At 39.1% G+C, this 25,964-nt stretch overlaps 1 protein-coding gene across 2 annotated transcripts; it reads right to left on the bottom strand.

Annotated features, from left to right (window-relative positions):
- Positions 1–1,059: 1,059 nt before the first annotated feature.
- On the bottom strand, positions 1,060–25,798 carry mroh1 (maestro heat-like repeat family member 1). 2 transcript variants are annotated; one of them, XM_073484896.1, is made up of 45 exons: positions 25,706–25,798; positions 24,800–24,906; positions 24,512–24,657; positions 23,028–23,159; positions 22,765–22,927; positions 21,690–21,788; positions 21,394–21,545; positions 20,689–20,829; positions 20,437–20,529; positions 19,412–19,490; positions 18,913–19,026; positions 18,622–18,695; positions 18,401–18,523; positions 17,886–17,993; positions 17,563–17,707; positions 16,932–16,972; positions 16,418–16,559; positions 16,248–16,300; positions 15,976–16,083; positions 15,083–15,202; positions 14,873–14,995; positions 14,625–14,771; positions 13,581–13,607; positions 11,938–12,060; positions 11,745–11,824; positions 11,311–11,452; positions 11,041–11,136; positions 10,525–10,629; positions 9,879–10,014; positions 9,610–9,722; positions 9,151–9,303; positions 8,953–9,009; positions 8,576–8,673; positions 8,179–8,344; positions 7,557–7,726; positions 7,290–7,427; positions 6,765–6,879; positions 6,408–6,554; positions 5,665–5,731; positions 5,329–5,450; positions 4,946–5,095; positions 4,702–4,836; positions 4,323–4,425; positions 3,848–3,913; positions 1,060–3,722 (listed from the first exon to the last, which is right to left on the bottom strand). In XM_073484896.1, the coding sequence occupies exons 2-45, from the start codon at positions 24,819–24,821 to the stop codon at positions 3,646–3,648; spliced, it is 4,911 nt and encodes a 1,636-aa protein (XP_073340997.1). In that variant the 5' UTR covers positions 24,822–24,906; positions 25,706–25,798; the 3' UTR covers positions 1,060–3,645. The 2 variants fall into 2 exon arrangements, with proteins under 2 accessions (XP_073340997.1, XP_073340998.1); XM_073484897.1 differs by lacking the exon at positions 13,581–13,607.
- Positions 25,799–25,964: the final 166 nt, after the last annotated feature.

Genomic DNA, 25,964 nt, shown 5'->3' with positions numbered 1-25,964 from the left:
TAAATGTATGTGTATATGATTTTTGATGAGAACAACATGAGAAGAGAAAGTCTTTTCTCTTGAGTTTACGTGTTGGTGATTTATCAAATACTCTGGTTGGGAACAAATAAAATACCAGTGACTTATTAGTAAAACTCAGCTGGCTTCACACACACGTCCTGCTGTGTACTGTTCACACCAAACACACACATACAAGTTTTCCTTCACCTTTCAAACTTATCAGCCGTGATGACCTCACATCAAGCTTGTTATAATAGTGTTTTATAAGGCAGGTTCAAAGAGGGGAGATTCACTGTTCTCTAAAGCAGAAATATACAACACAAACGAGTGCAGAATCACACACGTGTAATATTTGTTTCAATGTCTGCATCAGAACAATTCAGTCACAAGAAGGTTAAGAAATTAATTAAAATACTTTTTACACTTTTTTTTTTACACGTCTGGAGATAGAATGCAGACAAACCAAGGTGGTCTCTTTTATACACATGAATAAACATACAAAACAGCTCGAAGAATGATGTCCGTCTGTCTATAGGTGACTTATACAAGAGCTCAAGTGGATCATATACTCACTCTGCTGCTTTACAGCACACAGACAGAGGGAACAGTTGCAAATCCCCACTGTGTCACTTTGATCTATTCACTGTTCTAGTTTCAGATGAGTCAGTGCACACAGGCACAAAGGAAAGACAGAGGGACCAGTAGCTCCAACAGGACGTCATATGGACATGAGACACAGCTGATCACATAATACATTCCCAACAACTCAAATAGTGATTAATAGCATTGAGGGAAATATGTTGGAGACTGAGAGCAGCGTTCGATTCATTATTACATCTTTAAAATAAGTTATGTCTCAATATATTCTGTTGAAAAACTGCACTAGAGGTACACATAAGAACACTGTTACACGAACACATCATGGTTGTTCATTTCGGCTGCTGAAATCAAGAGGTATGATCACAATATTTTGCTCTTTACTGCCACCATGTGGACACAGAGAAAAGTACACTCATGTCAGACATTCAATTTTGCAAACCAATAAATAAAAATCACCTGTTATATTTAGTTGGATCTGTTTATTTCTTCATTTTAAATACATTGATTGCCATCAGTCCAGTTACACATGAAAAGTGACATGCACACACTCACACTGGAACACATTCACACATTGAGCCATACCTCCATGTGTCAGACATACTGGGATGTAGATTAACAACATTAAACGTTCAAAAAGAACAGGTAGATGATATGAAAAATCATGGTATAAAGTTCATAACAGCTTTAAAAACGGAGAAAAATTATACTTAACATTCACCCTAAACCAAGACATAGTGTTAGAAAGTGCTAGAAGCCAAGAGTCCCTGCTTGAAAAACATCTGATATGACAAATACAGATCCAGGAGCAGCCTAATCATATCTGATTGATACATTTGCTGCATGGATGTTACCTTTTATTTCTACCCACGAGAAATTTGTCACATTAGAGAAAACATTTGCCTTCATGTTACACTTGAAATAACAGAAAACAAACAGCTGAAACCAGCTTGTTTTCAGTTATCAAAAGGGCAAAACATAAAAGATGTTCCCCATATGTGCCTTACATTGACTAAAATTGGGTAAATATAACAAGTTCAGCTCCCAGTTTGCTTGTTAGTTCTTAAATCAGGGACTACATGACGGAGCTCAAAAGTGCAACGGAAATATGGAAGGCGCCCCCCCACGTGTAATCATTTATTCTACGACAAACATGTATTGCTTTCGACTGGAGACATAAATGTTAAAGTTACATGTAGAGACATCCTTACATAATGACACTCGCTCATTTATTTACATCATAGTAGGAGGCCTTCAAACCTGCAACTGTACCCTATAACTGTACACTGTTTCATGGAATAAAGACATTAATATTAAGTGCATTCAAAGTAAGCGAGAGAAAATCATTAATGGCATCTCTATAGTGCTATTATAATATATGTTATCAATGAATATTTGGCACTAACTGCGTTCAGCATGGCTACACTGGTCTGTTTTGCCCCAAAAACACTCGTAATGGTTTGATGGCTGGAACGGACAACACATTATGATATTCTTTCAGCACGAGTCTTCACAGGGAGATGCAAAGTGTGAATCAAAAAATAAAAACAAAAAAAAGAATAACATCACCACATCAAAATGATTCTGAAGTGTTATTTGGCTGGTGTGTATATGATGGCTGCCACAGGATGCCAGCCAATGTTCTCGCGGTAATTAATGTTCGTAGGGAGCGTTGCTGAACACTCTCGTGGCCCATAATGTGAAATTGGATAATAAACTATGTGCAGATGAAACAGACAGTTGTTAAATCAGCCGTCTGAAGTGGACCAAGGAAATTATTGTTACGTCAGGAAGTGTCCAGTGTGGCAGTGATTTGTAAACAGCTTCATTATGGCTGAGAGGTGGAGGTGAGCTTGGCACCAATGAGTCCATGAGGTTTAAAAACTTACAGTAGATGGAGAAACTGTCTTTAGAAGAAGCCAGTTCACATGTTTACAGCTCCTTTTATTAGGACTATTAGTAAGCACGGATCCTGCTGTTATAGATTATAAAAATAAAGAAGAAAAGTAGTTACTGACTGGTTATTGCTGGATGATTTGACAAAGTTAAAGAGATGATCTGTAATACTGGACACAGCAATGAGACTGTAACCATCCTGTCTTCTTCAACTACAAACCTTAAAGTCCTGCTGTAGTTCCTGTGTATTTTTTTCTATTTTAGATTTCACATTAATTTTCAAAGACTTAATCACTGTACCGCACATTTCAACTGTTTCACTGGATCTTCATAAAGCTTAGAGTTGATTTGTGAAAAGATAGAAACCATGTTAATCAGTGGGAGGGTCTTTAGTACAGTAGAAATAAGCTACTACATTGGAACTATCTCTAAGACAGACGGCCTTCAAACTAAAACTAACATCCAGAAACACTGTCTCGAAATGCTGGTATGACTACGCACACACACACACACACACACTTTAGCTACCAGCCATAGTCATTTGAAATCACCCTCATGCACGTTTAATGTGCATTATTGTCATCATTTACACATAATATTTGAAGAAACTATATCTATTTTAAAATAAAAACTCTTTACTGAAGTTCAAATGTGTTTTTTTTACCTTTCCATTAGAAACTTCTAGTTGCATGGTATATTTAATTGATAGAACACAGTATATCTCTGGTATTGTCACGGTGACAGAACGCTGAACGCAACACGTAACGTCGATCTGTATAGAGCAACACAGTCTTTGGTCACTAAAATATCGTTAAGAATTAACACTTTCTTTCAAGTACCATAGCTGAGTGTGAAAAGAAGCTAAACAAAGCTGCTAACCGCTTAATATGTGTGCATCTGTGAAGTCATCACTGTGTATTTTCATTTTGTAACATTGGTAAATCTGACAGTTTGGCTTCTGGCTTCACATTTGATCCTGTTTTGGTCCCCATTTGGTTTTAATTATTTAAATACTGTTATAGTAACTGCACATATAAATGGTGAGCTCTAAATGTTTTTGTAAACTGTGCGGCTAAGTAATAAATATTCCTTAATTTTTCATGCTTCTATGTAGTGGTGACCAACTGAGATTTGTATGAAGGTCTTTGTGTGTTAGTGGAAATGTCCCATGGCCTCAGCAGCCTTCACTCTCACAACAGGATCTGGATCCTGGAGCAGCATAACCAAACCTGAGGAAGAACAAACACAAACACACGCACACACACAGTCAATACCAGAGGACAAACAGAACGAGTAAATTTAGTAAAAGTAAAAAACAAGTATAAAAAAAATACACGTTCGTGCAGTGTATCACCTTTAGTGATAGTCCCCATGTTCAGGTGAGACAGATGCTCCTCTGGAAGATTCCCTAGCAGAAACCCTGATAACACATACAGACACTATTTTTAGGTCATGTCATGAAGGAGCACACTGTTTCTGACCTTTACATCAACTCAAGCTCACTATTTTTTTAAGTGTCACATTACAGGGACGGCTACAGCGTCCACAAAACACTGCAGTATCTAACTCTTACAACTGCTACTTCTGGATAGGCAAAAAAGTAATTCTCCTGTGGAAGTCCGTTGGGCTACGATGTCAGGAATTGTTGAGATAGAAAAACGCAAGTGCAACATTTTTTTTCTGTGAAGCCATAGACATCCCTTCAATTGTGCTACACAAAGTCCCTAATATTTCAAGTTTAACAATTTATAATGTCAACGGTTATGTGGGCAAAAAGAACGTATTGCATTTCAACCTCTGATTATACAGTAGATGTGCTGTTGTCATACCTATGAACATGGCGGCTCCTGCTCTGACCTCAGGCCAATTGCTCTTGAAGAACTGAATGACTGAGATGTGATAAAAGTTCAGCATGCCAGGGAAGTCCTGAATCTATGAACCATAAAACATGCACAGAACATCAAACAAGAGTAAATATATCTTATGTAGTTCAACAACATCATCTAGTTTGACTTAATAATAATAATAATAATAATAATAATAATAATAATAATCTTTCTGTAGCACTGTTTCTCCATTTTAGGAAATTAGCAACAAAAAACATGTTGGAATTGACACTTTAAAAAAAGAACAATCTGGCTACATTTTAGACTTCATATAAAAAGTGTAAAATTCAGCCATCCTTATGTCTGACTGTGTGTGTCTCACCAGGTACTTGGTGAGGTCGTTGATGAACTCTCCATAGTGTAAGCTCTTGTCTTCATGGAGGTGGTTCTGAAACATGGTTGTGATCTGCTCTGATCCCACCACAGGAGCACACACTCGCATCGCAAACTTACACGCCTGGACAGATGCAAAAACAAAATCCATATTTGTATGAAGCAATGCAGCAGTTTGCCCTGCAAGTCAAACATTTATCAGTTTTGAAATTTTTGCGTGTTTCCTATTGTACCTTGACCACCTGTGGGTTTGGGTCAACCAGGTGTAACAGCAGGCTGACCAGAACATTGTGGATCTGGTCTTTGAACACTGGCTCTCCTGAGCCAAACTTGGACAGGTTCCCCATGAGATGGATGGAAGCACAGCGGATCTCGTCATTCTCCTGCATGAGCACAGAGCCATAAGTTATTGTTAGCGTGTATGTGTGTATGTATTTGTGGGAAAAAACTTCTGAACAGAGCTGGAGAACACTAACTGACCTCAGCTCTGAATTATTGAAAAACACTAAATACTGTATTTTAGATTAAGTATCAACCCTCAAGTAATGGCAAAGTAAATCTGCACTGTTGATATAATTAATCATACAACATCTTGAAAGATCTAAAAGAAACTTACACTTTCCAAGAATGGTTTAATCTTCATGAAGATGTAGACCACTAGTAAGTGGACATTCTTCTTGTCCAGATAGAGGAGGACTTTAGAAAGACCCGACATGGCTTCAAGCGTAATCAGCTTACCTGCAGGAGGACCAGAGGCCAGAAATGAAAAACATAGACATTTCTACTAATGACAACTGATCCAAGATGAACATGTTGTATGATAAACATGATGGATGCGGTGAAGGAAAGGTGAAACTCAGAACCAGTAGACTGTAAGCTTTAGGAATTACTGCAATAAATCAGAAGAGCCAGACTACGACTACTGTGGGAAATGACTTTGGTGCCAACTAACCTGGATCGTCTTTCTCCTCCATGCCTGAACTCATGGCTGCCAGCAGCTCCTTGGCATATTTGTTCACCTGGTGGCAGAAGGTTATGAGAGGAGGAAGAGGATGATGAAGGTGTTGATGATGTTAGCTGTCAGTGGACTTATGCTGCATTCCAGTTACATGGGAGACCACTCGCCCGAGTTGCTCTTACGCGAGAACGTGACGTCATTTCCTGGCTTGTAGCACAAATAGCGTTCCCGTTTGTCTCGCTACACGACGAGTCGGAAGAACATGGACGCCATCAGGGTAGTAGCAGGCTAGTCATTGTTATTGTTACTGTTAGCTACATGAGCCTCTTTAGCAAACCAGCTCGAAAACAAAACTTTACATTGTATTGCACGCACAGCAAGACCGTGCAATGCATAAATTTGGTGACCGGATTAAAGCAGCAATGTAATCAAATGTGTAAGAGCATTTAAAATCGACATTAAAACGACCAACTTGGTACAAATACAAAGAAAATACATCAATTACGGGTGCAGCCATCTTTGTTTGACGAGTCGTTTGTCTATCCTCGCTCAACTCGGTGTACTCGCAGGAGCACCGAGTCGGACAGTGGATATTCCGACCAAAAGGGGGCGTGCCTCGTGAAATGTCGCGAGACAGCTGCGAGATTTCCCACTTCGCAACTCGGGCGAGTGGTCTCCCATGTAACTGGAATGCAGCATTATGCCTTTGTGTGTGTGTGTGTGTGTGTGTGTTGTACCTTTTCAGGTGATCCCTCAGCTATATTGCCCAGCCCCCGCACAGACAACATGCGGACAGTGCAGCAGGGATCTGATATCCGCTCCATCATGTTGTTCATTAAGACATCTATTAACATCAACTCCGTCACCACGTGATGGTTTAAAAGCTGAATGAGAGATAAAACACATCATGTAATTCATGTTCTGCTGGTAAATAAAAGCAGATTGATATAATTTATTATCTGATGACATTTGGGGCTGTTTTCATACACTAGATATGTTGGCAACAGGTGGGGTCGTGTCCTCATTTTACTTAGCGACCTCCTTACACAAAAAAAAAAGAACATTAAACATGACAATATTTCTTGGTGTTTCACCTCAGAGAAGAAAGCAGTGACGGTGACTCTCTGGCATTCGTAGATGTTGTTCAATGAGGGACAAAGACACTCCACAATGGAGGGCAACCTGGGACCAGCATGCTTAGACATCGCCCTGTAGACAAGGCAAACATACCCAAATTCACACAGGCTTGATATGATAAAAAGGTGAATTATTAAGAACACATATTTCCTAGTCATGACAGAGAAAAAGAACGCGGAAGAATTATATTGTAATCCTCTGTTAAATACAAGTATAGTGCAAAAAGCAAATCATAAGGATGGTGTTTGTATTTCATTTATCAAAAGTGGATTCAAACATTTTAGGATTCTTGATAAATGTATTGAGGATTAAACATTTAGTTCTTATGACCTTTAAACATTCAAGTCACTAAATCTGCATCCATATTGATGAGCAGTTTGGCAGAAATCTGTTCAAACGTCATGCTTAAATTCTACTGGACACTACTGGTGTAAATTTCTGCTCAGATCTCAAATTGAACCCACACAGTTTAGTGTCTGTACCTTGCCAGCAGTGTAACTCCAGTAATGTGTGTATTTGGTTCTTTTATTAAGTCCCAGGCCTTATCTTCATCCAGTCTCTTCATGACCTCATCTAACTGGGCCCGTGCCAACAAGATTCGCAGAGCATCAGCTGCTACCCTGAAACACGAAAACACAATTACACCAAATTGTTAGATCACACAGATATACCTGAGATTAGATGCTCAAAGAGCTGCTCTCTGTACCTCATCTCCATTTTATTAGTCACAGAGAGAAAAAAATACCCACCCTGCTACATGGACAGACGCAGCATGTTTAGTGTTGTTGTCCTTCGGTGCTGAGACTCCAACACTCGCTCCCAGTCTGACGGTGAGACACGAGAAGAGCCGAGGAAACAGAGCGACTGCCGGCTCCTGACTCTGGCCATTTAGTAACAGTTCTTTGAGACCACATGTCATCTGAAAACAAAGAGCACACAGACACACAGGAGTCATCCTCTTCTGCAGTTTCTGTTCTGGAAGAAACCAGTTGAAGAGTGCTGTACATGAACTCAAAGATGGATAACTTCAAATTTGTGTGTAATGATATGTTTACACTGGAGGTGATTCCGCCCAGACATCCATTTAATGTATACCTGATGGGGCGGATACACTTCTATTATTATGAATCATCATTATCACTACCAGGTTCAACAACAGTACATTGTCAGAGGACGTTAAACTGAAGACCCTACAACGTTTATGGGCACTTGCGACTTTATAATTGAGTTTTTTGTTGCACTGCTTTCTTAAATCTATTAGAAGGAATTGTTTTAGTTTGAAATAAATGCAATCATGTATAAATATCATAATCTTAATCTAGAACACATACAGATACAATGTACTCAGTGACGTGTCTGTGAGTGACTTACAGCTAGCGGCTGATTGGTGGCCACCTTTGTTGTCCCTCCTCTGATCATTGACTCCTTCCTGTCGATGTAGGGCGCCATGATGGCAATCTTCTCCATCACCATTTCAATGATCTGATTGGCTACGATGGGGTCCGCTCCCAAGGCCATCCACATCTCACTGGTCCAGCTGGACAGAGAGACAGAAAAACGTCATGTTAACGTGTCTTACATTGAAAAAAGAAAGATGTGAGGAATTCTTTGTTCTACGAAGACAAAAAATAGCAACTAAAAGTCTAAAGAATTGTCATCAAATATACTTGAAACATTTTGCATCCATGCTGACGTCTTAATGTTTATATAATTAGAAATTATATATTTTTATATTATTATTATATTATAGAAATAATTGTATATATACCTGTCAAAAGGAAGCGGTTGGTTAACTAGTGTATTGACAACAATCTGTAGATGCTGAGAAGCCAGGATTAGTACCGTCTGTCCTGCTGCCACTCTCACCTAAACACAATGACAATGACACATTTCTTTCAGTGTGACTTTACTATAAGTTAAGCAGGTATAGATCATAGATGGATAAAGAATAAATAGGTACCTGTGAAAGACAAATAAGTAAGTAAGATCTAATTATATAGTAAGCAGGTCATTAATGCAAAGTAAGCCACAAAAGTTGAATCAAATCTGTATGTCTTTTTTATTCAAAACAATATAGGAATAACAAAAAGAATAAGAGAGATATTTAATAATAAATCTGCTGAATACTGTAATATTGACTCTTACCTGCTCCTCTGTGATGCTCTGAAGACGTACATGTAGCACCTCCAGCATTTCTGGGACCTAACATACAACAAAGACATAACACAAACAAAAACTGTGTTCTGTAATCAAGTACATCGGGTTTTTTTGTGTGTCATATAATGGATGTCTATATAATTATGGACCTCAGTAGATACAACAGTATGTGTGTGTGTGAGCTACCAGCTCTTGAAGGCCTCCTCCTCTGTTCTTCAGCAGAGTATTTAAGATGACAGATGAAGCTCTGCAGCAGTTTGTCTGACTGTCGACCAGCCCTTCAAACAGCATGAACACCAATGTCGTCAGCTGCTGCTGAGGCAGACGCTTACTCATCACCTGACACACACAGGAGAAGATGCAGTTTCACAGTTTTACTGTACACGTTTACGACTTTGTCTACTAACTTGAAACAAAAAAGACATGGATTGTATGACTATATCATGGTGGACAGAGTTCAGCAGAATAAAGGCAAAACAACAGAAGATTGTAGTTTTGTCATTGAGTGTCATACTAAAGAGCACAATAATCTACATGGACAAGGACATACAATACAAGGACATACAATACAGGTTATATGTCACTTAAATTTAAAAAAATATTTTTCTGACAGTCTTGCGTGGGTCTTAATGATATAAAGTGTACCTTGGTGAGATCTGAGCAGGCCTTGTATAGAACTGAGTGGTCCGGGTTTTCCAGTCGGTCTTTTAGTGGCAACAGACTGTCAACAGCGTCATCCTTATAATCAAGGGAGAAACCTACACAGAGAGAACATTTGAGAAGAAAATAAAATAAATAAATAAATAAAATGAATGATATCAAAACAGCAAGCTTGAAGAAAACCGGTCCCTGTATGTCAGCATAGAAAGCTTGAATATGTAGGTTGAGTGAGAAATAAGGTCAGGGCCGTGTACCTTCATAGCGTAGCTGTATATAAAGCAGTGTGTATATACAGTCAATAGCTGCAGTGCGTACAGCTGGGTGAGGGTCAGAACATCGCGGAGACAGACGACCCAGCAGAGCTCCAAGGTTGTGGAACGACACCATGTTCTGGACAAGACACACAAATAAAAAACAGTCAGCAAATGGCTGTCACACAAAATGTCAGTTAAAGGGGCTCTATGAAACAGTTTGTGGTAATTTACATGTAACAACCACTCTTTTATTGGCTATATGTAAGCAGATTGTAACATTCTCGAGTGCCCCATCTCAGTACCTCTCTCCGCTCCGCTAACAGAGAGCAACTGCAGCTAATGTTAGTTTAGAAATGTTCGCAAACATAAACTAATGAGCTGATTCCAGCACAACACAGATGTTCCACAGAGCCCCTTTAACATCAAGTGAAGATGAAATACATCCGCAGGAAAAAGAACATTTAGTGAGCTTTAATGGCTTGTAAAAATAATCAGCATTGAATAGGTTTGAGTGAGGTGCAAGAATTACACACCCATGGTTAACAGGACCATTATCAAAATTGACATATGTGGTTCGTTCGGGGATAGTTATCAAACCCACAAGACACACAGGCGTAAATGTGCGTGTTTGTGTGTGTGTGTGTACCTTGACAGTCAGGTTATCCAGGTAGTAAGCCAGTATGTGAGCAGTGGCTGTGACGGCTCTCTCTCTCTCGTGGTCCTGTCCGGAGCTCAGCCATGATTCAATGTGCTGCACAGGGCAAAAAACACACATCGTGTCAGACAACTAACAGTTACAGACTAATAGGCAGGGGAGTTACTTCTTGATGTATGGCGGGTCGCTGAAGGCACTTATTCTTTTTAATTAAGACAGCCGAACAACAGGTCAAGGGAATACAGGTGGGGTTCAGTCGATCATAGCTAGCAGGACTACTTAATTAGAGCTGGCAGTGAAATACTTGTTTGGTTACAATACTAACTCGGTTTATTTATAATGTTTGAATTTACTATTTTGTATGCTTCAGAGTGAACGATGCTAAATAGGTAAATAAATATTTTTTAAGTGTACGACACGAAGACAATGCAATGATACAAATATTACTGGTACTTAAAATGATGTTGTGCTGAGAAGATGTGATTAGTCTGATATGACATTCTTCACCTTGAAGACACTCTGCAGGCCGTCAGGTGTGGGATCCCTGGCCAGTACACTTTTGAGCAGCTCCTGCAGCGCAGCCAATGTGTCTTTGTACAGCGCCTGTACATAATAACCAGTACATGTTAGTTTGACAACATGACAGCATTTATAAAATGCTGCAAAAGTATGCATGTTTCAAAGTTTTGTACATGTCCTTAACAGTGTGTTAAAATGGGTAACTGAGGGACAAGATTTGGTATGTGTGTGCACACATCTCCGTCTGCTTTGCTTCACCTTCCTCTGCTTGGGGTCCAGTATGTCTTCTTCTTTGGTTTTCTCAGGAGTGTGTGTTTCAGGTGGCAGAGAGAACACGCTGTTCACACACACCTTTAACAAATCAAAGCTCTCATTCTCACTCAGCGCAGGATCCAGAGGCCTGTAGCATTAAGTGTCAAAGATAACACACTGGGACATGACATAGCTTCCAGTTGAAGAGAATGCAGGGATACTACAGATTTTTGTGAACCTGTATAATAAACAGGTTTTTTTGTTTGATTTTTATTTTTAACTCAGTTATGCGTTTGTCTTATGTCTGTATTCTGCTGTGTGCCTTTATGTTGCAATGTTGTGATTTTGATTAAAGTTTTATCACAGAAAACTGAATTTAAACTTTACTTATTATTCTGTCAATCTGTTTATCCAAAAGTTATTTTTCAGCTGAAGGATACATTAGGTTGGCACAGGTGGTCATCACAAGATGGCGTACTGGAGTCCTCATTGAATCCGCAGGCTCTGCCTTGATAAAATCCTGACCGGGGTAGACGTAACAGCAGAAAGAGAGATAAGAAAACCATTGTTGTTATATCTGCAATGAAATATTCATGACTTGTTTTAACAAACTGCGAATTACTCACTGCTTACCAGCATAACAGTAATGAGCTCCTGTTTGCGAGAGAAGACGTAGCCTTGTTTCTTCACACACTCGCTGATGGCTTTGGCGATGAGCCCAACACTCTGGATCAAACTGAGCTTCATAGTCAGATCCTGATAAAACGCAAAGACACACAAACATATACGTGGACAAAATACAGACGCACAAGACGTACGATAGAATAAATGAGAGGACATACACAGATAAAAAGATTCAGGTCAAGAGGAAAGAGTGATAGATTTGAAGAAAATTGGATAATTGCATTTTGCAAATTGTCAGGAATGCAACGACAAGGCGAACTGCAGCACGATACAGCAGATGCAACTCTACCAACAACTGAGCATTAGCAAACACAGTCCAAAATCACTCCAGCAATATACAACTTAATCAATCAATCAAATCAATCCAACAGTGCTATTGTAGATTGATCCTCCATGCCTATGGATGGAGACAAGTTGAAATCAGAGTTGTGTGATTAGAGATTGGTTCAACAGCAAACCACCAGCACGCTCTGGTTTAAGAAGAGACAAAAGAGCTCAAGGCCTCGAGACAAAGAGAGCTGTTTAGCAAGAAATTACCAAATCCCTTTTACAGTGTGAGTGAGTCATTGATGAGTAGTCAAAGAACAATCCACCATTAAGCTTTGAAAGAAAGATGAATTGGACAACCTAGAGTGCAGATCATAGGGAGATGGATCTAAAAGTGAAGGTATTATTTTATGGGATTTACTAGTTTCACCTGAAATTGAGTGGAATAATAAGCTTCAAAAGTCATTTGGACTATTCTTTGCATTATATTTGGGTTCAATAATGGCTGTGCACAAACACTGAGACTTTTGTGGAATCTCAGCTGCTTTCAAAACTCAGACTACTTTAGATACAAGGCTGGAAACAGTATCTTGTAACCATGTCACTGGTTTTACATTAGTGCGTTAAAGGAATGATCCACCCTGATCTAGCACAGAGTATCAAACACTCATTCCCTATAAAAGGTGACTGTAAAAAGTTTATAGTTTGATAGTGTGATTTAAGATATTCAGATGATTTTCTCTGTGAAAATTGTCTCTCGACTCTGTGGTAACCGACTCAGTCAAGCTGATGACAGCCACTGTTCTTCACCATTGTTGAAATTGAAAACTTTTAAGCAGTCACCATTTGAGCCTACATGGAACAGTGTTTGATACTCAAAAGATTTTTTGATTTGAGTATCATTTAAAGCTATATTTCACTGAGATAGAGCATTTTTATTTATTACAGTGAGCACAGCTATGGTCAACCTTAAACATTAGTGGCTGTCTGTGTTTTCTTCTCAATATTGTTCCTAACTGATCAATTTCTGCACAATGGCACTGAAGCATCTTTAATTCTGATTATTATGGATTCATTTTAATGATGGATTGGTCATGACTCCCTCCATGACATGGGCACTAAATCTGGTGCTCTACCTCTGTGAAATATAACCGAGATAAAGCAAAGTTAAAGCTTTAAGAAAAAGTAGTTGCTTTATTGTTTCAAGCAGCAAACTTTGAGTAAAGATTTTAGTAAGAATATCACCGCAAGTGTGCTGAACAGAAGGAAAGATACAAAAAAGAGTAAGGTGAGATGAAAGAGCCCTGATATTCCTGTGATAATACCTTTGTCTCTACTTTAATCCCCAGAACCTGTATGAAATAGAGGTGATAAAGTCATGAGTGCACTCCAAATGGCTGGCTGAAGGCAAACATACATCATAGGGTGTGGCGATTAATAAACACACTCTCAGCCACTCATATGACTGGTAATCCATCGTCTCTCGCATAATCAAGCAGAGTATCGAGTTATAACTGATCAATCTGATGTGTGTAGAGTTGTGTGTGTGGTTTTTCTGAAGCATCCTAGTGTCATTGATATCTAACTAAACGAAGGTAGACACAGTGAACGGCTGTGTGTCATTGCAGGTGGCTGCAGGTATTTAATGAACTAAAGAACATTTTACAGTATTCAGCAGCTGTGGACAACAAATAATGACATAATCACCTGCTTTAATGTATAGATCAATGCAGATTGCTTTTCCTGGACTTCCACATGAGAAACTTACGTCTACTACTTGGAGAGTTTTTAATTACAATCATTTATTTACATTTTAAGCATTATTCTGTTATTGCATTTAGCTTGCTCTTGTTGGTAAAATTGCCAGACTGGCAGCAGGTTGCCATCAGAAACAGATGTGGTTCTGAAACGTCTATTCTCAGCACAAAGTTAAGGACTTAATTTCCACCAAACAACTTACACCCACAACGGCACCTCATTTGAATGAACCTCCCACTCGTTTGAGCATTTCTTTTTACCTGTGCACCATGTGTTCTGCACTAAGCAAAAAATACCTCACAGCTGAGAAAAGCAATGTTCAAGGTCAGGAAAATACCAATGCACACAAGCAAATTCACTTGAAGATAAAAAATCTGAATTGACATTAGGTGAAAAAGTCTTAAAATTAGGCTACCAACAGGCATAGAGCATAACTGAGTTGGCTGACGTCATACGTAGCACAATACAATGGATTTAGTTTGAATACTTTTTTCTCCTGTAGCTTTTATTACATACTTCAACAGTTATTTCTCCTCAACAGTGTAATTTTTCTCTGTATTCAAATTATTTGTCTTATTAATAAACTCATGCCACCTTAGTATTTACATTACCTTGGTATTGAAGTGTTTACTGATGCTGCGAAGGATGTCTTGATCAATGCGGTTCAGAATCTTCTCTGGAGGTGCGTTCAAAGCCACTTGACCATAACACAAGATTAATGTGCTTTTCACCTTCTCCACCTCCACGTCATTACGCTCCTGAGTAGACGAAAAGAGAGATGAAGGCAGACAACTCAAGCTCTTTTATCATTAACACAATCTGATCAAAGGAAACCAAGTCATATCTATGTTCTTTGTACTTTGAGAAGATTGAAGATGCTTGGTGACTTCTTGAAGGCGTCCGATTTGCCGAACTCATCCAGCTTGGCCAGAGTTCCCTCTAAGTGGCTGTTGGCACAAAGACCAACGCCCATTGCAACTCCCTGATAGACACAAAATACAGAAACCATAAGAAAGCCATAAAGATGTCCAAGTGTGAAACAAACAATATGCATCTGTGTTTCAGGTACCTCTCTTTCGACAGCGTCATTGTGGCGTGCTGTCAGCAGGACTTCCTGCAGCTGTTTTTTAACCACCTCCTTATTGAAACACTGTTGGAGAGTCACTCCTATACACTGGTACAGGAAACTCTGGAGAGGAACAAATGCAAATTATATTATTGTCTCATATACTGTATGCGCTGTACTAAGTACCGTTTTCCCGTCTATGTTCCGTCTCTACACTTCACTCTCTGGTGGGGGCTGGTTGAACTGTTCACCTCTCTGTGTGAACACACTGTGGCTGCTCATGCAGAGGCATGGCTCAGTTTATGGAGGCCATGATCTCCAAATGATGAGGATCACTGTTCAATACACTCAGCTTTTTGAGGTCAATTATGATTAACATGAAGTTCTAAATTAGGTTTGCTGTGGCGGCTTAGCAACAAGACAAACCACAATCCATATTACCCATTCACTTAAAGGGGCACTATGTAGTTTTATACAAGAAATTCAAACTCAGAATCTTAATATTGACAATATTAATGAGGTAATAATACAAACTCAAAAATATTTATTTTTTTCATAACTGAATAAACAAGCTGTTCTCAGGGGAAAATAAGGTCCCCAGAACACTGTTTGAAGCTAGAAAGGTGGCAGGGTCCGCCAAATATAAACAACGTATGAAATTGTGTTGTCCTTTAAGGTCAGTTTGTTTATTCAGTCATGAAAACAAATAGAGTTTGTTTATTTAGTTTGTTTAGGCTTAAAAAAACATCAATGAAGATCTTTCTCTTCTGCTTAAAATGTCTTCCCCAAAACTACATAGTGCATCTTTAATGTCAATGGACTGACTAAACCAAAGCAATACCTTACAATCACCTTGCTCTTGATTTGAGAGTGAAAAGGCTGTTAAAAGCACTCACCTTCTCCTCTATGGCGTTGTTATATGTGGAGAGGTACCTTGTTGCCTCAGCTGCCAACTGACACACCCACTTGTCATCATCAATAGTAGCCAGAGTTTTCGACAAGAGCTGAATACAAATGTATCACGTTTAAACTAACATTTCACAACATCAAGTCAGATGTGTAGATTTTCCAAAAATGTACGCAAAATTAATGTGAATTATCATTCGTATACACTGACACATTATAATGTGAAAGGGATAATATTCCTTCATACAGTAAACAAGCACACCTTCAACAACTTTTCATTCCAGTGCTTCTTATCCAGGCTCTCTGCAGTTGACTCTGGAAACAACAACACACAGTCACACAGAAAAAAATATGAGACTCTCTAATTCTTCAAAAGCTAATACTTTACATAAATAAATACAAAGAAAACATGATGTCAATATATTTTCATACCCTCTAGAATAGAAAGCAGAGAAGGTATCTCTTTCTCCCAGAATGTCTCTGTGTTGGGGTGAATGTTGTTACTGAGCGTTTGAAGGAGAGAGAGGGACGGAGCTCCATGACCTCTGTCTCTGAACGGGAACGCTGCATTCACCTGGGACACATCAGGGCAGACAAATGCACAAATACATAAAGACAAAAACATACCAGACAGGAATGTTATAAATTACAACCTAACTTTAACTTATTCAAGAAAAATAATAAAGAGAACTCCTTTTATCCCTGCCTTATGTTATTGCCTCCATGGTCACAGATTGTGACTGATAAATCGAAAGGAAAATCACACTTGACAACTGATAGGGATCATTTAGCATGATAAACAACTTGTCTTAACTAGGAGATACAATTCATTAATTATATTTAATTACAATCTGTTTTTCCAGACAGTTATTACTCTGAATGTTTATGGAGTCTTTGTTCTGTACTTTGGCTGCATATGAAGTGGTGTAGAGTTGGATTTACTCACCAGCAGTCTGACCATTAGTGTTTGAGGAGAGGGCAGATTGACTGGAGGAGAGAGATAAGACAGGTTCAGCTTAGAGTGGATCACACAGAACTTTAAGAATGGTAACTTTCAAATTGCAAATTTAAATGCATATGGATAGGAGCTAATACAATTAGTTGATTAGCCGATCGAAAGAAAATTAGTTGCCCACTAATCATACTCATACTACTACATTCATGTCATTTTTTCAAGTAAAAATGTCAAACATGCACTGGTTCCAGCTTCTTAAATGTGAGGATTTGCTGCTGTTTTTTGTAGTTTATGATAGTAAATGAACAATTTTTTGGTTTTGGACTTCCTCTATGGGGAATCAATTAAAGGTATATCTTATCTTAATTTATGTCCTTTGGCTGCAGGGAAATTCAGATGAGTCATTCACAATTTTTTTGACATTGTATAGACTAGATGATTAATCAAGAAAACATTTGGCAGATTTATCAATGATGAAAAATAGGTTGGTAGCAGCCCATTAATTCATATTCGATGCCATCTTTTCCATGATCAACACTGCATAATAAAAACTCATATATAACATAAAACGCACACAGGATGTAGCAATGAAATGCTTCCGGCAAGTACATCTTCCTCCTACCTTCTTGTGTAAAGTCTATGTTGAAGCTGGGCTCCTGGTTATTTTTCTTCTTGTTGCCCAGCACTATCAGACTCTTACACAGAGGAGTGGTGGCATTGCTGAATTGTGGAGGTGTCAGAAAGTACAGCAGCTTTGGCCATAGCACCTACAATAATAAAATACATAGACGTTATGTTTCTGAACAATTTTTATCATAAATATAACCCCAAGATTCATGAACATGCAGCTGCAGTAAAATCAGCAGTAAAATGGTTCTGGAAAAATAGATGAATCAGCCACCAACAGATCAGACAGGTGGGTAAACAAGTTGACAGTCGACGTACGTCAGCTAGTTGTCCGACAGTTGTGGTCAGGAGATGAAGGGTGTTGTCACACATCGTCCTCAGTGCCTCATTAGTCACCTCCTCTGGATCTGTGGGCCTGTGGCCTCGCTGGAGACACACAGACACAACCACAAATGGATAATTGGTTTATGTATAAAAGTTTTCAAGTTTGAAAAAGTAGTCTCTTTATTTTCAACAACCTCTTATAAAAGGCTTTAGCAGACACAAATAATATGTACATGTATGTGTTTATTTGCCAACTGTTTTCCTCAACTTTTTGTTGTTTATTAGCTTTGTAAAATGTAAGATGGAACATTTTTAAAATGACTTGAGAAGTACTTCTCTTTCTTAAAGATTCATCCAGATTCCAAAGTCAAAAGTTACATATTTATGAAGTAAAACTACCACTCAAGCTGCCATAATCACACAAGCTACTAATACAAGAATACACATGAATGAATAAAATGTATATTAGAGACAAATTCCAAACAAATGTAGCTATACAGAAGTTGTACCTTATATGTGTCATGTAAGGCACAGTGTTGAACAATGAATCGAACCAATAACTCCCCTCCCTCTAACTCCAGGTAGCCATGATGAGCCATTGCACTGATCACCTGGACCACACGCTTCTTGACCTGGCACACAGAGAAAGTCAGAGTGAGTGTGAGACATAACAACGAAAATTAAAAAACAATTTTTTGACACATAGCGTCTGTGTGTCTACATGTGTTACCTTGTTGCTGTGATCGGCCATTGGTTGTCTGATGCTGGCCAGAATCAGTAGTTTCTTACCCTCCATTGTGGAAGCTGACACACACATTTACACATTAAGACACACAGGTAAACTAGTCGATAAGAAAAGATTAGCAGATAAATAAAAGGAGGGTTGTGTAGTTTAGATGACTGCACTTACATATAAATTAATATTTTCATACAATTCAAGGAACAATGAATGACTGATTGGATGTGCAGTAACAGGTAAGTGTGTATGGGATAATAAGGGGATTCATGTGTATTTTCTCACTGGTGGAGTTGATGAGGTGACGGAGGACTGCCAGGGAACCCACCCTGCTTCGCTCATTACTGTTCTCCAACTTCTGAAGAACAAACATGACCAGCCGGTCTGGAAAGGAGTTGGCTAGAGGGGGAGAAGTGGAAGTAGACAGAAATAAATGAAAATGTGAAATGCATGAACTGTCAGAGAAAAAAAAAACGAGAAAAAAACAGGGAAGACAAGAGAGAGAAGTAGACCAACTGTCACAGTTAATATGATTATCTCGTGGTGGACAGTGAGTCTGGCACGCTAATGGATGATTCCATTACTGTTCTTGTGACTCCATAGAAGGGTCTGATGCTGTTGGACAACGTTCAGCTGTTTATTACCGGACACTTAACTTTGTCACCACAAACTTTCTTACATAGGTAACTGTCTTAAATTCTTTTATAATTCAATAAGGCAAGGAGAGTCAAATTTAGCATAGGTTCATACATAAACACAAACAGCTACTGAAGAGCTTTAGTACCTAGTATGCTGAAGCAGCGAAGGACCTCGTTGTGGTTCTTGACAGTAGGAGGGTTACTGTAATCAACAGGGGCAGACACCTGGGGGGGAGGAAAAGGGAATGTTACACTGTTACAACCGTCATATGCTATGATGTAAGATTGGGTAAGCACTGACATTTTGGTCATATAGAAAAAAATTACAATTAAAGAAGACATGATTTATATCCATACAGTAGTACTAATAACAATGAGGAAAATAATAGCAAAATGGTCATAAGAATTTGCAGTGACTATTATTTGTTTATCCAGAGGGGTGGCTGATCACACTTCCTCTTTGTGTAGCAACAGGTCACACATGATAGGTTACAAGTCTTCTACTTAGGGTAAGTGTATGAAGTAGAAATAAGAACTGAGAATTTGTTATTGACCACATTTAGGTACTATTAGGTATAACTGCTGTATTCACAGTGAAGTACTCCTGGTCCCACCAGGCAATCTAGATCATACACACATGGCAGAGTCATTGTGGTAAAATGTTGCAATAGTTGAGGCATCGAGCCAAGGTATAGTTGAGTCACAAGGTTACGAAAACATCTGACTACAATGACTCTGACAGTCAGTTGACACATCTAAAAGAATGCAGTGTAAGGTGAATACGAGATGCAGCAGGAGTGATCCAGTTTCCCTAATATTTAAGCCACAGAGTTGTAGTTTCAATGTGGTGAGTACAGTTGGTATGACTAGTCTTGTGATAGAAAGTGCTACACATACTGTTAAGAAGCAGCTGTCAGCAGTCAGACCTGATGGATCCAGGTGCAGCTAGTAAAACGTAGTGGTGCTCGAAAGTCTGTCATGCTTGCAAGAATGCTAGAAACTCCGGTCAATAATACCAAAAGTGCCTTTCTGATATAGGAGGAGCACAATCTCTATGAGCATGTTCTCTGCCCAGTTCCACCTTTTTATGAGCATCTGTGTCTTGTGTTAGTCACCTGTTTCACTTAAGGTAAAGCCGCCATTTTTACCATAGTATGTAGTTAATGTATACCTGTTGATGCAGTGCAAAGAGTAGACTGTCCAGCTGTGTCTCCAGCACCCTGCTGCCCATGTTGACTGAAGCATCAAGTACTTGGCACAGACTCTGAGCGAAGGCAGAAGAAAGAAGAAAGAATACTCAACCGTCTTAACTAACAGAAACAAAAAAATAATCTTTATTAAAAGCCAGGAGGCAGTTTAGAGATGGACAGACAGCGATGGTCTACTGTTTGTTAACACAACATTACGCTGAGCACATACCAACCTTGCTAATGACATAGTGCTCATTGTTTTTCTTGTACAGTGACAAGATGGCAGGAATGAGTTTAGGAATCTGCTCCTCCAGTTTATCACTGGCCATTAGATGGCACATAGAGCCCAGTGCCTCGGCTACTGTTAGCCTCAACTGGAACACAGAAACAGAAACACAGGATGTCAGGCGAAAGATTGCACTTTGTGGCCATCATCACAGCTTTATACTGAGCTTTTCAAGTAGAAGAATAGACAATAGAACAAAAAAAGAAAGAGATGAAGGCAAATGTTCTGTCACTGTATCAAGTGTACCTTAATCAGCTCTAATAGGTTGCCTGCCTTCTGTAATGCAGCACGAGGGCATAGTGGTTAAATTGTTAGACTCAGTTACTATGGTCAAGTATAGACTCAGTACAAACACAAACAAGAACTTGTATTACTGTTCTCTACCAGCTCCATCCTAATTTGACAACCAAAATTTACACCAGAAAAGTGTTCTCTGAGTGCATTTTCATGAAGGCAAAGATTTTTGCAAAATATGCATTGCGAAATGCCATCATCATCTTTGTCATCCTCAGCTTCCCTACTTACTCAACTTCTTTCAATAATGCCCGAACACAACTTAATACAAAATGTACTGCCTCTTTGAAGGTTGTATAGTCCACTGTGTATCAAACCTTCTTGTTAAACCCCAAACATTGAGCCACAGTAACCTCACCTTAGACTCCCTGCTTTGCAACCAATTATTGAACAGGATGTCAAAGGCAGCGTATATTTCACTGGAGAATGTGTCTTTTCTGACTGTAGGATCTGGAGCCTTGTCCAGGTTGGCAAGGTACTCCAAGATACTGTCGCTGAAATGACACAGAGCTGGAGGGACAGAAACAGAGACATTAAGAGAAAGTAAGGTGAGAATTTCAGATTTTAATAATATTTAAAAGAGGTAAATATCTGGAGGAGTTTTTGGAGAAGGGTTAATAAACATTGAAAATTATGCCTCAGTGAGGTTCTTACCTGAAGAGAAGACCCACTTCATGTTGTCCTGTTTGGCCATGTTCAACATGGGCAACATGGTGCCCAGAATAGCATTCAGGAAGGGGACCATGCCATAAACTAGAGAATAAGGAGAAGAGTACAGTATTGATGGCAGGTTATTACTTACCACTTCCTCTGTAAGGTAGGGACACATACACCGTAATCATTTTTATGCACTGATAATATCAGTGCTAAGTAAGGAAGGATGTGCAAAACTTAAAAGTTTTTAGTAGTCCTTATTTAAATCTGTCAATTCACATGGCAAATTCATAATCAGTATATTAGCAACAACAGCATGCTAAAATGACATTATGCATCAAACTATATCTTGGTCATAAAGATGTAAATGCACTTTTTAAAGTTGAACTGCATTATGTTAAGCAAACTCAATAAAGATGTGTTTGACAGCATGAGATAAAAGACTTAAGTTTAAATCTATGTTTCATCACATCAGCAGGACTTTTAAGGCATATTAAACAAGCAGAATGTGGCTGAGACAGAGCAGTCCTTTACATTACACAATGTCTGGATTAGAGATATCATTAAGTAAAACAGGTGAGTATTTATTTGTTTATGCCTTCGCCTGCATTTCATTCCATACTAATGCTCCTTTAATCCTTATACTTTAGTAATAGGGTGGAGTGTTTTAGACGAGTACAACGGGGAAAATCTGGCAGCAGGAAGAAGGATTGGAAATAAATCAGCCTTAACAAACTCAATACTAATCAATTATAAATGTCATGATCAGTTCAGTGGCTTGGGAGATCCCGAACTGCAGCAGGTGTGAGTGCTAGAGCTCTGCAATCAATGTAAAAGAAAAAAACTCTGAGAATTCAAAACCACAAAAAAGTAAACAAACATATTCTGGTGGTGTGAAAAATCTTTGGCCTGCAAATGCTGTTTTTGGACAGGTTTAGCAGGTTCACACATTTCGCAACAATCTCTGAATACATCCTTTGTGAACAAATGCTCTGATTTCCTGGTGTGTGTGTGTGTGTGTGTGTGTGGCCGATGTGTGGTTTCTTTGTGTCTGTGCCTGTAAATATTTTCTTACCATTGGAGTCAGAAAGGTTGGCTAGTGTCTGGACTACAAAGAAATGAGGTAGGAGCCCCGGCTGAAACTTGCTAAGTATCTCCTCCATGATGTCATTGATGTGCTTGTTACCCACAGCAACCAAGATATTACTGGCTGCCTGCTGCCAGTCAGGGATGACATCCTGATTGAACCACAAAGACAAAGAGAAGACAGTTAGGAAAATTAATTAATCATCAGTCCTCTGCAAGATAAGAATGAATAATTAACATCTAATATTTGACCTTTGATCGGGTCATCTCATCTGAGGCCAAGGAGATGATGCTTTTTATCCTGGGGTAACTGATCTCCTCTATCCTGCAGCCCACAATCAGCTCAATAGTCTGAAGAATCACAACTCTGTGGGTCACCAGCAACTATAAGAGGACATGAATAACAGTAAGCACACTTAAAAAAACAAAAAACAAAAAAACAAAACAAATATCAAAACAAAAATGAAAAATGTACTAATGGAAAGGCTTTTATTTATCTGTATAGAACAGCAGGAAATGCCAAGTAAAATGTATGTTTGGCTCAGTCAAAAAAAGGACATCCTTTGCACTGTGTCACTGATGTTATCAAAGACATTTCCTCAGTGTCATGATGTCATCATCTGATAATCACAAGGATCAGGACTGTGACAGTATGATAACACTTTGCAGCATCAAACAGACACAAGCTGATTCAGAGCTCTATGGTGACAAGAAGCAAATACGTTAAATGCACAATTTTTCCATGCCACTCCACCACAAAATATTTTTACAGTCTTAATTTTGCGACTTATCTGACCTGAATAAGTCAGAATCCACCCCAGGGACAGGCATTAAGAAAAACTTATGTAGGTCATAAAGAGGCATCAGTACTAAACTGAGACTGTCTCATAACCAGTTAAAAGGATCCTTGTGGTATATTTAAGGGATATTTTCCTTTAAACATCAAGCTATCTATCTATCTATCTATCTATCTATCTATCTATCTATCTATCTATCTATCTATCTATTCTACAGGCACATGCAGGTAAAATGTTAGCAATCTAAACAGCGCATGTTCAATTGCATCTGACATTATACAGGCAATGTCAGAATCAATTAATGAAAAAACTAATCATCAGATTAATCGATAATGATTCATGATCCTTGACTGACATCTGTGCAATCTGAAACCTCTTTCAGACAGAAATGAACATACAGCTATTTCCTGTAATTACAGAACAGTAACAGTAGTACATCTTTTACATGTGTGAAGGGAAGCAGGATTTTTTTTCCCATCAACATGGCAAGTTTTTCCTCACTCAAATCGAGGGTCTAAGGACAGAGGATGTCGTTCACTGTACAGATGTAAAGCCCATTGAGGCAATGTGATTGTGATTTTGGGCTATATAAATAAAAATGATCTGATTTGATTTGAAAGGAATGTCTTGACACTGTCTGTAACAGACTGGCAAACCACATGCTAGAGGCTCTGCGAGGCCTTTCATGTGTGACAGGGTTTAACAGATTAGCAGCAGACTATTGTTAGCAGGGGTGACTAGAGTCAAGGCAAATCTCTAATAAAACCACAGACATTTCCATCACATAAACACCACTCTTTGGTGCTTACTGCAATCTGGCTAAATGTTGAACAGTTTAAAAGGACAGTATTTTACCCTTATCTGAAACCCTCAAGTTGATCCTAGTTGTTTTCCTATGTGGAACTGTGAGCTCTTTGACATACGAGGTGTACTCTTTACCTTTGGGTGTTTCAGAAGGTAGTCCTGACACATGGCCAACACTCTGTCTGGCTGCTGTTTACCCAAAGTCAACATAGACTTTCTGACTTGCTCCTGGACCTCTGAGTCTTTATCGGTGGCTGCATCTAGCAGAGCCAGGGTCACCTCTAGAGGAAATACATAATAGAACAGAGACTGAGTAGAGGGATTAAAATGTCGAAAGACGACAGAAATTGATTAAACAGAAATGGCAAAAACATGCATGACTTAATGTTCAGGAGAGGAGAGGAGAGAGGAGGAGAGACTCACGTTCCACATCTGTCTCATCCATGGTGGACAACAGGAGGGCTGGCTTCCTGGAGCCTGAGGATGTAGCTTCCCTCCTGGGGTACAGATGGGGCAGAGGCTATCTGGAGCTAAGGATCCGAATATAAAATGTGGATATAAATATATCTTGGCTGCAGGTCAAGGTTCAACAGACTGCCATCTTCTTATTTTCATCAAGGACACTTCATGATCTCTCTTATGAAAATGGAGAGAAATCACACTGGTATAACTGTATGAAAATAAATCCAGTAGTTTCTTTGCTTCAAACGTCAAAGCACTGGATCTTTCTGAAGACATGCGTCTCGTATTTCTTCTCTCATTCACATGACTGACACAGACAACCAGACGCTGGATAACATGTCAGCAGAGGAGCCAGGTGATGATGGGCCGAGGGTGTTACTGACCTCAGTGACAGCTCCACAAACGCAAATAATGAGAAACCATCATTGTTTTAAATCAAAAGCTATCGTAGCATATTTGGATAAAGTGAATATGCTTTAAAATGTAGCTGTCACTTCAGTTTTCTACATTAAAGGTACCTGTTCAAGCCACTTCTAGGTCTACTACCTCCTCCACCAATACACACGATTACGAAGCAGCTAGATAACTCCTACAACATGTTTTAAGATTACGAAGCTATATAAATACACTATTTAAGAATGATTAAAACCCTGAGCGTCATGTCTTTTGTAGCTGGTGTTATACATTTATATATTTAGCTTTAACCTGTTTGGGTGGTGGTGATGCTACTGCAGCAGCGAGCTAACCAACTGACACACGTCGTTAGCATGCTAAGCTAGCAGCTGCTGCTACGGAAGAGCCGACAGCGTCCTCACATCACAGATTTGAAGGGGAAAACACAACGCATTGCTAATAAAGCCAACTTACCAAGTCCCAGTGAGCGTCTGCCAAACAAGTCCCTGTCACGACAACGTTGCTTGTTGTGTGGGGTTAAAACAAAAGGCTCCCTGTCACAGTGAGTGTTTGCGCTGTGTCTCTGTGTCACTGCAGGTGTAAACACGCCTGGTCATGTGCTTCTAGTCAGCAGGAACGTATCAGGCAGAGGGCGGAGCCACATATCACAGCACTGACACAGAGCTGCTCCACAACATCTTACTGTCTGTTACTGTCTGATACAGTCATGCAT

The sequence above is a fragment of the Pagrus major genome, chromosome 17, assembly GCF_040436345.1.
Source record: "Pagrus major chromosome 17, Pma_NU_1.0".
Classification (NCBI taxonomy): Eukaryota; Metazoa; Chordata; class Actinopteri; order Spariformes; family Sparidae; genus Pagrus; species Pagrus major.
Note: the sequence above shows the minus strand (reverse complement) of the source record. Positions and strands in the feature narration are given on the sequence as shown.

Excerpts from the sequence above, each read along its gene's own strand:
- mroh1 (XM_073484896.1), bottom strand. The coding sequence starts at position 24,821 with ATGGATGAGACAGATGTGGAAC. Across the intron at positions 12,061-13,580 it reads GGATTAAAGTAGAGACAAAG|GATCTGACTATGAAGCTCAG; the intron begins GTATTATCACAG and ends GCGTTTTATCAG. Across the intron at positions 4,837-4,945 it reads CAAACCCACAGGTGGTCAAG|GCGTGTAAGTTTGCGATGCG; the intron begins GTACAATAGGAA and ends GCATCTGTCCAG.